The 13431-nt window shown below is 33.6% G+C and overlaps 1 protein-coding gene across 3 annotated transcripts in view; it reads left to right on the forward strand.

Annotated features, from left to right (window-relative positions):
* CEP290 (centrosomal protein 290) overlaps positions 1 to 13431 on the forward strand; it is a gene marked incomplete at its 3' end in the record, with an annotated part of 91415 nt that overhangs the window by 38224 nt on the left and 39760 nt on the right. For all 3 annotated transcript variants that reach the window (XM_081248282.1, XM_081248283.1, XM_081248284.1), the window contains exons 25-28: positions 3357 to 3530; positions 7725 to 7836; positions 11531 to 11736; positions 12678 to 12829. In XM_081248282.1, the coding sequence (XP_081104408.1) occupies positions 3357 to 3530; positions 7725 to 7836; positions 11531 to 11736; positions 12678 to 12829 (644 nt within the window). The remainder of the gene's footprint in view (positions 1 to 3356; positions 3531 to 7724; positions 7837 to 11530; positions 11737 to 12677; positions 12830 to 13431) is intronic.

The following is a 13431-nucleotide window of genomic DNA, read 5'->3' on the forward strand; positions in this document are numbered from 1 at the left end:
TTGTCCCAGTATCCAGTCAAGGACCCTGCATTGTATTTGGATGTTACATGTCCTAAGTCCTTTTAATATAGAATCTCCCCCTTTTTTTCCTCCTCTCTCTGAAAAATAATGAATATTTATCTGATTATTTTCTTTCGTAATTTTACTTGTTCCTGTATCCATTGTATTTACTAAAAGTTAGCTTTGACGCCTTGGTTGTATTAAGGTTAAATATTTTTGACAAGAACACTTCATAAGTAATGTTTTGTACTTTATAAGTAATACTTTATAGTGTATCACTTCAAGAGACGGAATGTCTGGGGCTTCCCTGGTGGCGCATCAGTTGAGAGTCCGCCTGCCGATGCAGGGGACACGGGTTCGTGCCCCGGTCCGGGAAGATCCCACGTGCTTCGGAGCGGCTGGGCCCATGAGCCACGGCCGCTGAGCTTGCGTGTCCGGAGCTTGTGCTCCGCAACGGGAGAGGCCACAACAGTGAGAGGCCCGCGTACCACAAAAAAAAAAAAAAAAGAGATGGAATGTCTGGTAGTCCCATGTTTCATGATTGATTACTTTGTTAAGGGGGAGATAGCCATATATCTCCATTATTAAGTGATTTAGTTAATTCTTTGGTGATATTTTGATACCATGCAAATAACCAGTTCTTCAGCAATTTTCCTAATGGTTTTAGTGTCCACTGGTGATTGTTGTTGCCTGACCCAATTATTTCATTAAGAGTTGCAAAAATCATTATTTTCTAATTATATTATGTTCTCTTCATTTACTAGCAGGTATTCTTTATAAAATAAAGAGCTTCTCCTCATTAGCCCAAGCTCTTTGGTTACCTTGAAGTATGGTTCCTAACTAGAAAGGCAAGGTAAAAACTGGTCATTCTTTCCTTTTAATGACCAGTTTTCAGAATACAGAGTTTGTGTAGTCTGCTTCTGCCTATCCCCTCCCACCCACTGCACCCTCCAGCTTTCTCTTCTTTGAGTATCATAACAGACTCACACACTTTTAAATATTCAGTGTGTTTTACTCAGGTGTAATCATTATTCTTTTGTCTTCAACTTTGGCCAGTGAGAGCCCTTTAAAGAAGGTTCTTATATCCTATTTGACAGAAATACATTAGTCTTTGAACCAAGCTGCAAAGCTTAGTTTGTTTTCTGGAACAACATATGTCCAAGATGTACCTTGTATACTTCTTAGGCAGGCTTAGAATAAGCCATTTCTCTAAAGAGCCCTGGTTCATTTTAGTGGGGACAGCATTTAGATACCAAAAACCAGTCCCAGGTGTCATTGCTCTTGGAGTGTCATTGCTACTAGTCCAGTTAGGAAAATATGTATAGATTTAAATCATGAGTTCATATTGTTATTTTTAATTCAAATTTAACATTTTAGGATAAGTAAGAGTATGGAGTTTTTACTAACCTTTGATTTTGTACTATATTTTTTTAACACGGAAATCTCTATTAAAATAACATTAAAATAATTATTTGTTTTATACTACATATTCATACATTAATTTGAAAACATTAATCTTGTATTGGTATTAACAATAACAATACCAGTGCTACTAGATATAAAATTTCTTTACAGTTCTTATTTTCTTTAGAATATCTCTCACTAAGGAGGTATCGTCATGGTAACATATTCTATAGTGACTTGAAGTAATTCTCCTCTTTGTGTGGTTATGCTATACAATTGCTACATAGTTAGGCTCATTTATTTTACATTTGTTTTCAGTTTTAGGGATAACTTTTTAAAAATTAAATTTGAATATATAAAACATTTACATGTACAAAAGCTGTCAGCAGAGAAATCTTACGTCTGTCCTTGTACCTTTCACTTCATTCTCCTTCATCCTTCCAGCCCCTTTAGGTAACTGATAATCCTTCTAATGTTTCCTTTTGAGAGTTATTAACAAAGACACAAAAAGTTGCATGCCATGCGACTCTTCTGCACCTTGCTTTACATCTGATCAGACCTTATTTAAGCATGTATATGTTCATTTGACATGTCTAAATTTACATAGGAGCATGTAAATAGAAGAATTCAAAGTAAAATTAAAATGAACGAGTTCCTTGCCACCCCCTTTTAAATATAGTAATGGGTGAAATTGTCATGCTAATAAACCTATTTTCAATATGAAATGTTCTTGTTTTTATTTTGTGTTAGATTTTGTAGAATGTACTTTTCTTAGAGTATTACAAATATAGCTAGTGTTTGAGATAGAAGGGAAGAAAGAACTAGAATCTTCTTCCTCTTCAACCTGATTGTTCAACCTGGATTCTTTGTTTGTTTTTGCAACAATTGGAAAGCCAAAAAAAGGGATATTTTTAGGGATGGGAAACATGATCTCCCTCACCACAAAGCAAAAGTGAAACTGAATCCCAAGGGTAAGGTAGACTAGGGTGTACTTATTTATATAGAGAAGTTTTCAAAATGAGATCTGAAGCACTATTACAAATATTTTCCCCTCATTACTCTACTTCAGAATGAATTATAACCATAAATTCTTTTTATTTTTTTTTAATTTTTTAATTTTTAAAATTTTTTGGCCAAGCCGCACAGCTTGCGGGATCGTAGTTCCCCAACCTGGGATTGAACCCAGGCCACCGCAGTGAAAGCACTGAGTCCTAACCAATTTATGAGTCCTCCAGGGAACTCATAAATTCTTTATCTTCCTCACTTCATAAATTTGGTTTTATGTTCAGTCATTTCTTTTTAGTGTTAATACAGTGTCTTTGAATAGTGACTCTTATAGCTCTGTAGCTAAAGAGTTAAAGATGAACCAAGTAATTTAAAGCCTTTGATATTATTTGTTACAGATAGCTGTGATGCAGAGAAGTTTTTTTTCCCTAAATAATGTTTCTTTCCTGCGAAAAAAAAATTTTCTTTTATTATAAAGCTAGTTTGTTATTAATTATAAATAAGCAGAAATAGCAAAGTTGGAAATATTACCTGTGATGATGCAAATTTTGCCATTCAAAAGACAAGTTTTTTTTTAATCTTATGAAATTTAGAAAAGCCATCCAAAGATATATTCTAAGTGATATGTTTTCTTGCTGCTGTATATTACGCGTTTCTCAAATTAACTCAATTTCATTTAACTATGACAGGAGTTATAAAAGGATTCACTTTATTTTTATTATGATTTAAGATTTCCAAATATTATTTCTTGTATTAAAGTAATTAATAATTATTGTAATATATTGTAATATATGTAATATATGCAATTCTTACTTGAGAAATCTAATTTTTTAAATTATTCTAAAATCTGTTTTGCTTTCAGCTATATTATCTTATCCTCATAAGTGGCTAGTGCTTTACCAGAAAAAAATACACCACCTTAATTCAGTGTATCTTTATTTACATAGGAAATGGCTATTTTCAAGATTGCAGCACTCCAAAAAGTTATAGATAATAGTGTCTCTCTGTCTGAACTAGCATTGGCCAATAAACAATACAATGAATTGACTGCTAAGTACAGAGACATCTTGCAAAAAGATAATATGCTTGTTCAAAGAACAAATAACTTGGAACACCTAGAGGTAAGTAGGTGTGATCCTTAAACCTTGTGATTTTAGCCATTCTTCTTTGGTGGTATCTTATCTATAGGTGCAAAATGACTTCTGGATGACTTCTTTCAGGTTATTTTCCTTAGCCCACTTGTGTGATTTAGCTGAATGAAATCTCTTTCCATCAGGTACTTAAAAAAGAAAAAAGAACATGGAACAGATAGGATAATGTAGTCAGAAGAGGAAGCATTATTAAGTACCCATTCCTTTCTCTTGCCCTGATCCCAGTGTAAATTATTCCCTCATGGTCCATGGCTCTTTGGGGTGGATGTAGTAGAGAGTAGATGAGATATCCTTGGTTCTTCCTGGACCTTGGATGAGTTCTGCAAATCCCTATCCTTTCTTACTGTAGAGAGAGAGAAGAATAGGATGGAGTATCATTAGTTTAATTCAAGGAGTCTATGAATATGACCCAGACCCTTTGTAATTGTCTTCTAGCCACTCGACCTTCGTACCTTTTATAGCAGGCAAAATAAGCTCCTGATTTCGTTTACCTTTATGAAAAATAAAGGTTTATGTCTTTTGGTTCATTCTCTTTTATGATCCTCTCATTGGAATGGAAGGAGATATAATTCTTTTGGCTCAAAAGCTCCCACTTGCTTAGGGGGACACGTTCAAGAAAACATTCTGAATAGCTTTCAATGACTCCTACAAAATTATCTGAGTCATTATTTATTAATATTAACTAGAAATAATCATGATCAGTTTACTTTTTATTTTTGAAGAGAGATGATTATGTTAATTTTTATGGAAAATTCTAAATATTTAAGTGTGATAAAAATTTATTTTTTCCCATCTTTCATGTCTGTTGTCCTCTCTTCTCTAGCATTAGACAATCATAGATAAGAAATCTCCTGCAGATAGCGTATCAATGAGTAATTTTTAACTTTTAAAATTTATTTTCCCAGATAATATTTTTCATCTCTACTCAAAGCTTAAAAAATGTTGTCTCTGTATTGTATCCTTTTCTCTCCTTTTCTTCCTGTATCTGTTATAATTCTGAACATATGTCCCTCTCTATTGGCAATGGCTTAGTTTTATTCTTTATTATCTTTACTGTGGTAACCATTACCCATACCGTTACCTCCAGTGCTGTATCCTCCTTGCTGCCACCAAAGTGATCATTCTAAACGTGCATCTGACCATGTCCTTCCCTTGCTTAAAACCTCTCAAAAGCTGCCAGTCACTTAAAGAATAAGTGACTTTTGTGATTAGCCCACATGTAACTCATGTCATCTACTGTGACATTCTAAGGAGTTTCACAATTAATGTTTTAGAAAGTGAACTACCAGTTTTCTCCACCACAGTGTTTCGTATGTTCTTCTGTACATGCAGTTTTCTTTGTTTAGAAAGCCCTTCCTCCTCTCCCAGTTTTTCTGCTCAGTGAATTTCTATTCATGTTTCAAAACTTTTTTCAGACACTACTTTTTTCTCTGTAGCATCCTTCTTTATAGAAAAAACTCACCCTCTCTGTTATTTCTATATTTTGTACCTACTTCTGCCATTTATATCACATCATATTATATGTGTTTATATGTGTGCCTCTCCTACAGGAATATAAGCCTCTTGATATCAGAAACTCTACTTAGTTCATTTTTGTGGGTTTGGTACCTGCTGTTTGGCACAGAGTTAGAGCTAATAGATATTAACTTCAGGGATTGAATAAAGGTGATGGAAATCAAATTTTAGAAGATGAAAAACAGAGTGGGTGGTAAAGAAATACAAAAACCGAATGGGTGAAAAGGCAATTAAAAAAAATGGAAATTTTGATAATAGCAGACAAGAGAAATAGATATGGACTAAGGTAAAATTAAGAAGAGGATTTGCTGTGTTTTTTCAAAAAAATTTAATAAGGAGACCAATGAAGTTTGAGAGGAGAGGAAAAGAAAATTTAGAGCTAAAAGGGAGAGAATGATTGAATATTAGAGGTAAGAGTGGTAATGAATGAGGGTGCAGTACCAGGGCAGAGGTATGAAAATGGGATGTGGAGCAAGGCCACAGTTATCCTTTGAAAGAGTCTGGAAGTAAGAGAAGCAAAAAGGGTAGCAAGTTATTTAAAACACCTTAAGCCCTTTTTTGTTATTCTCCTACGAATTTACAGTATCTAGGAACTGGGCTGTAATTGTGCATGTTACCAGAAAGTCATGTTTTATTCCCTAATCTTCCTTTTCATTATAACATCGCCCTTTTAAAAAAAAAAAATCTCGGGACTTCCCTGGTGGTGCAGTGGTTAAGAATCTGCCTGCTAATGCAGGGGACACGGGTTCAAGCCCTGGTCCGGGAAGATCCCACGTGCTGTGGAGCAACTAAGCCAGTGCACCACAACTGTTGAAGCCCGCGCGCCTGGAGCCGGTGCTCTGCAACAAGAGAAGTCACCACAATGAGTAAGCCCATGGACCGCAACGAAGAGTAGCCTCCGCTCACTGCAACTAGAGAAAGCCTGCGTGCAGCAACGAGGATCCAACCCAGCCAAAAATAAATAAATACATTTATTAAAAAATTTTTTCATTACCCTGTTTTATTTTTCTTCATAATGCTTATTACCTGACAGTATGTTATATATTGGCTTATTTTCCAATTGCTCCATTAAATACAAGTTTTAGGATGGAATTTGTTTACCATTGCAGTCCAGTGCTTAGAATACCTGGCATGTAGTAGACATTCTATTTGTTAAAATGAAGAATAAACGAGCTTAAAATATTATACTTATGTGCCAACTCCTACATTTTATGTTTCCAGCCTGACTTCTCAGAACTCTGTTCTTCTGTATGGAATTACCTACTTAACAACTCATGTTTCAAGGGAATCTCTAATTTAACGTGTCCAAATTTAATTCCTGATGTCTATTTCTCTCATAGTTGTTCCTGTTTCAGTGTATGCCACTATTATCTACTCATTTAGTTAAGGCAGATATCTTAGAATTATTCTCTAGTCATTCCTTCCCTTTATCATTTTCCCCCAAATGTAATTAATTCTTATGTGTCCTGTTTTCTCCATCTTCCCTGCTATAACTGTAATCTAAACCAGTGTCATCTCTCATCTGGACTTTACAGTATCTTCCTGACTAATTTTTCATTTCTCTATTTACCCCTTTATTTATTCTCCACATTTTATTCAGAATGATTGGTTCAAACTTCTTCCTTTAAATCTTTAAATGATTTCCTATTATACATTAATTTCCTATTATACATTAGGGAATGGGTACGGTTTAGGGTACAGGTTAGGGTATGAAAACGGGTTAGGGTTAGGGTACATGTTAGGGTACGGGTTAGTGTTAGTGTAACTGCTAAATTCCAGTTACTTGTCTTGACATACCATGCCTTGCCTGGTATGGCCCCCTATTATCTCTCCAACTTTTTTTTTATTCCTCTTCACTCTGATTTTTGCTCACTGTGTTCAAGTCCTCTAATACTCCGGACTCTTTCCTGCTTTGGAGCATCTGGGTTTACCAGTAGTATATCAGTTCTTTCCATGGCTGGTTTCTTGTCAATATTGGCTCCTTCTCTTACCATCAGTTTCAGCTTAAATACCACCTCTTCAGTGGTTAAGACTTTCTTTAAGCACTCTATCTGGATATGCTACTTTTTATTATTCTTTGGTTTTGTACTCTGTTTCTTTCTAGATCTTGACCTGTTTAGTGAATTTTTTTCTTTGATTATCTGTTTACACTCTGCTGCCTTCCACACTCTCCCCAACTCCTACCACACAAATACCCACAGACACCAAATGGTGAGGCCTATGAAGGCCAGAAGTTTGTTTCTTTTCATCATGAACCTACAGTACCTGTCACCGATGGCATGCTATGGATGCTCAGTAACCCTTGGTATGAATGAGCGAAGTAAGCACTGGTTTATGAAGATTGTGAGACTCTTGAGTGTTCCACGTTGGCCAAAGTGAACATGGCAGAAGCTAATACTCAGGAGTTTAGGGCCACATATCAGATATACAAGATTTTGATGATTATTTTAAAATAGTATATGTGTGTGTATACAACATATATGTTATGTGTATGTCTATCTGTATTACATGCAGAGGAACTTCTACATTCGTTAAAAAAAAACTAGATTGTGAGCTTTAGGAGATTATATAAAGTTCAGACAGTGTCACATCTGTGGTATTAATCTGAATTACAATGTAGTTGCTCAGCGATGTTTCTATTTTATTCAGTGTGAAAATGCATCCCTAAAAGAACAAATGGAGTCTGTAAGTAAAGAACTGGAGATTACCAAGGAAAAACTTCACACTATTGAACAAGCCTGGGAACAAGAAACTAAATTAGGTAAGTATTATGACTGATAATATAAAATGATTAAGATCTAATAGTGAATATTTTTCATTTAAAGTGCCTTTCTATACCAGATAAAAAGGAAGTATTTTGATAAAAATGCACTCTGCCTAACAGTTTAACAGGCGGTTGATGAACAATATCTTGTACTAACCTTTACCAAAGTTAGATTTTTAGTTATTAAATTGGATTTTTTTCTAATGAAATCATATATGTTAAAAATGTATGACTGAGCATTAGCTATATTGAACCATTTAACAATTAAGACTGATGATAATTTTGAAATACCTGTATTTTAATGATAGTATTATGAGTTTTTTCACTGTATAAAGTTATATTAGGAATATATCATTTTATATTTTTAAATTAAAAGATCACCTAGAACATCAGAAAAATTTGAGAAGAATTTATATTGCTCATAGTTCCACTACTGTATCATTTTTTGTATGACCTTATACATGCTTATATATTTTATACACTTTAAATTATAATAAACATTATATGCTATATTTAGTAAATATCAAAATATTTCATTTTTTATTCATCATACTTATAAATATTCATGCAATAAGTTACTGTGTTTGGGTGATTAAATCGCTAGCTTTTCTAATTTTTGCTATTGCTTATAGTGCTGCAATGAACATCTTCATTTATACCTAACAGAGATATTATTGTCTTAAAGGGTATTAAAATCTTGTGGCTTCTGCTAGGATTTTCCATATTAGCTTTTCAAATGGTTATCCTAATTCACAACATTTAAATAATTTTATCTCACTAGCATTATGCTTTATAATTTTCAAATAAATTTGCCCCTTTGGATAAAATGTTTTAATTTGTTTTCTAGACCTTAGAGCGCTAATGCTATTCAAAGTTTCTGTTACTATTAAATTGGTAACTGAGACATGTAGCTTAGAGAGGCCTAACATTGGGAAGTCTAAAATAAGCTACTTTTAGAAATGTACTTTTTAATTCATTAAGAGATTAAAAGTGAATTGACTTCCATGTAGCTCTTACACAAAAGAAGATACCATTTTAACTAAGATACAGAAAAGAATATTATATACAGTTTTAGTAAGTTCTTTGTTCATTCTATCCTGTGTTTCTTTAATAAGTGCTGAATTCCCTATAGAAATTCCTTACTTTTCAAATACCTTAACCTCTCCGATACATGGCTTTATAGCACTGAAGTTTTTTTTTTTTTAATATAAAGTCTAGCTTTATTTTTTTAAAGATTTTACAAGTCTGTCAACCTCAAGCATACATAGGTGAATTATTCATATCTTCCATCAGATGTGGCTTACAGTTTCAATCCCTCTCAGAAAAATATAAGTAAAAAATAAATTTTTTCACAAATATTTATCCACTATATTACTCAGCTTAGTTCTGAAATTTTCTCTCTATAAATACTTTAACACAGCTGCTAGAGGTAGTACTGTTGTACAGCTGCACATGGCTATAATTTTACAAGCCTGCCTTACTCTTGCTAGCTCCCTGGTTTGGCTCCAGGGTCCAAATCTTATAGAGGAAAAATAAAGGTTAACTGGGCTGCCAGAAAAGCGCACTGAATGCATCCTGTAGTGCTCTGTGGCAAGCCAGAGAAGTGCAGCCTCCAGCAAGGTCCTGTGGAGAGGCGGCTCTGAGGTGGTTTAAATACCTTTGTTTAAGCTGTTTCCTTATCTTGAAATGACCTCACCATTGCCTGTCTTCCAAAGCCAAGGTTCGAATGTCAACCCCTCAATTCTGAACAGAGACATGAGAAGCTTCCCTCCAAATTCTGGAACTCCACAGTATATCACTGAAGTTTAAAAGCTTTTATTTCCTGTTGCCCTTATATCTTTGTTTAAAAGTATCACTTTTTTAGCTTTTTCCATGCAGGGATTGATTGGTGTTGAGCTGTTACCCTCTCTCTAGGACACTCCAAACACAAGAATATAGAGTAGACTAGTGTCTATTGCAGCCCCTGTGATGTGCCTCTTTTCATAATCAAAGTTTAGCACTAAAGAGAATGGAGAAGTTTTTATGTTCCTTGTATGTCTGTATTTACTGCACTTTTTTTTTCTTTCCTTCATGGTGCTTAGGGTTGCCTGAATGAGTCTCTGTACCATAATGGTTTCCTAAAACTTTTAGCTTCTTTCAGTAACATTACTGTTAGCTATTTGATCACTGCTTGCAGCAGCTATTCTAAAATCATATACTATTTAAAGACACATACAGAACAAAATGAAGCACTTCTTAAAGCTGAGACAAACACCAAACCAGTTTGTTTAGTTTCAAAAAAATATATATTTCTTTGAGCAAACTCAGTTATAAAACTCAAGCTTGTGAAGCTAGAAAGATAGGAGGGGGCATTATTGGTGTTACGACTGTTTACAGAGTATAATCACTGCTTATTAGTTCCTTAAAATAATTGACTTCCCTGAATATATGGTTAATTGACTCTCTAAAAAAATAAAACACTCTACCAAATTTTTTTTCCTGGAGCATGTCTGTTATGCAAAACAAAAGTATTAGTTTTCTCTTAAAAGGTGACTAACTAATGATAATCCTGTGTGATGCCTTTTCATGGTAAATCAGAGGGCTTTCGTTCTCTTTTCATTTAACCACAAACTTCTGTGTCCAAAGACAAGCTATACAACTGCATATATGAGATAAGGGTATAATAACTGATAAAATAATTTAAAGTAAAATATTTGATATTAGATGTATACAAAGGCCAAATAAAAGTCAGGGTTAAGGAAGATACTTGGCGAAATCCCTAAATCACATGGCTTCAGATTTTACTTTTTTACTCTGAGTCATTGCACTTGTATTCACAAAGTAGTGTTGCTTCACTGTATTGCCTCTTAATACAGTTTCTCTCCTTTCAGTTAACAAAATATATTTATTTGTCCTTTTTTGACTATCTACATGTGACACCTCCTACACTACATCTTTTACGTTGTTATTTCAGTTCAGGCATACCTTGGACATATTGCACGTTTGGCTGCAGATTGGCACAACAAAACAAATATTGCAATAAATGAGGAATTTTTTGGTTTCCCAGTACCTATAAAAGTTATGTTTACACTATACTATAGTTTATTAGTGTGCAACAGTATTATGTCTAAAAAAAATGTACATACCTTAATTTTAAAATGCTTTATGGCTAAAAAATGCTAGCCATCATCTGAACCTTCATTTTGTCTTAATATTAACATCAAAGATCACTGATCATAGATACCATAACAAATATAATAAAAAAGTTTGAAATATTGTGAGGATTACCAGTGTGACACAGAGACACGAAGTGAGCAAATGCTGTTGGAAACATGGCACCGACAGACTTGCTCGACTCAGGGTTGTTTGCCACAGACCTTCAATTTAAAAACAAACAAAACCAAAAAAATGCAGTATCTGCGAAGCTCCATAAAGCAAAGCACAATGAAACAAGGTATGCCTGTAATCCTATGATGAATAATTAGTATTATTATTTGATTGACGAAACATGTAAATCCCAGAGAGATTAGGATAGGCAGCATACGGATAAGACGTAATAGAGCTGAGACTAGAGTCCAGGTCTGTCATAATTCAAAAGGCTCGTGTGTTTTCTGCAGAACAATATTGCTTCCTTAAATACAATGTCTAAAGTATCTGGGATAAATTTTTGATAAGAACAGCGTGAGATTTACCAGAGTATTGTTGCATTTAGGAAATGAATCTAACATGGATAAGGCAAAGAAATCAATAACCAATAGTGAGATTGTTTCTATTTCAAAAAAAATCACTATGCTGGAGATGAAGGAATTAAATGAAAGGCAGCGGGCTGAACATTCTCAAAAAATGTATGAACATATGAAGACTTCATTGAAGCAAGTGGAAGAACGTAATTTTGAATTGGAAACCAAATTTGCTGAGGTTTGATATTATAATTTTTTTCATGCAGTTAGAGAGTAAAAAATTAGTCATGGTAGCCATTGTATTATTGGAAGAGGTTTGTTTGTAACTCTGAAGTATCATATTAATATAGTGCTTGTGTTTCATGTAATGGGTAAATAATGTATTTTTAAATCTGAAATGTTTAAAAAGAAAGCAGATATTTCTGTGATTGAGTTCTTATTTCTCACCAGCATTACATTCTTAGATTTAATGTGCAAAAAGATGTTATTTGCTTAATAATGGAATTGCCTTCCACTACCATCCCTTCATTTAACAGTTATTATTTCTGAGTGCCTATTACATGCCAGACGCTGTATGGGAACTGGAGTTATAGCATGAAATAAAATAGACAGTAATCTCTCCTCTCAGGGACTTCATTCTAATAGGAAGTTTTAGACTTTTGATATGGTCAAAATTACTAAATTGGCTGGCAATAATATAGTTTGCAATATTCAATAATTTATGATGAAGTAGCACTCTTATAATATTTCTTTATCTTGAGAATGTGTATTTCTCAAATCATTCATGTTATTTTGTTTATTTTAAATGTCATTAAATATATATTAATAAGATTTTATTAACTATTTAGATTTATTTATAGATGATATAGTTGAAGTAAAATATGAGCATATGGCATTTCAAGTAAATTAAGAATATCAGAGATTCATATCTTATTAGACTGTGAGTTGATTAATATAAATGACTTTGGGTTAATGGGTTGACATACAACTAGAGTTTTCATAATTTGTTCCTGGCTTTTTCTCCCTTATCTTCGTCAATCTATTCTTAATACTTCACACCCAATGCAGTATCTGGACTAATGCAAAGTAAAGAGGACTGCAGTGTGCTGAAAGGTATAATAAAAGGAAAACGTCACCAAAAACTAACGTTTCTGAACGTTTTTTGTTACTTTTTCTCAGCTTACCAAAATCAATTTGGAAGCACAGAAAGTGGAACAGATGTTAAGAGATGAATTAGCTGATAGTGTGAGCAAGACAGTAAGTGATGCTGATAGGCAACATATTCTAGAATTAGAGAAGAGTGAAATGGAACTAAAAGTTGAAGTATCAAAGTAAGTTCACATGGAGTTTTTAGTCATTTGATTAGCTGTGTCTACTCTAATTTGTTTATGAACTCTTAATTACAGTGGTAAAGGGGTAGTATCCTTAGTGGCAATTGTTACTGGTTTCTTTTTATTAGAACAGGGTTAAACAGTATTAACAAGATTGATTTTTAACGAGCATAAGTAATAATATTGAAGAGGAAATAACTTCTCAAGATTTACATTTTTCAGAGCCCAGGAATAGTATTACAGAAAACACTGAACTTGAAATCAAGACTCTCTGAGATCTACTTTTTCCACATACTAATATTTTTTTGGAGGGAAGGGTTGTGGCCATTTAATTTGTTTAAACTTAACTTATTAAGGGAGTAATAATACTTATTGCATAAGGTTGCTGTAAAAATAGAAAGAAAATACAGATTTTGATTCAGTTTACATCTATTAAACATATACTGACTCATCTAATTACACTTAATAACCCTGATAACAGTGTTGTTTTCATTTTACATAAGGAAACAGTTTATTCTCTTAGAATTCAAAATATCAATATATGTAAGGAGGAAATACTGTGTATGCCAGGTAGATGCTGTCTAATCACTCTTTTGTAATTA

The sequence above is a fragment of the Mesoplodon bidens genome (genome assembly GCF_964165515.1).
Source record: "Mesoplodon bidens genome assembly, chromosome: 11".
In the NCBI taxonomy this organism is placed as follows: Eukaryota; Metazoa; Chordata; class Mammalia; order Artiodactyla; family Ziphiidae; genus Mesoplodon; species Mesoplodon bidens.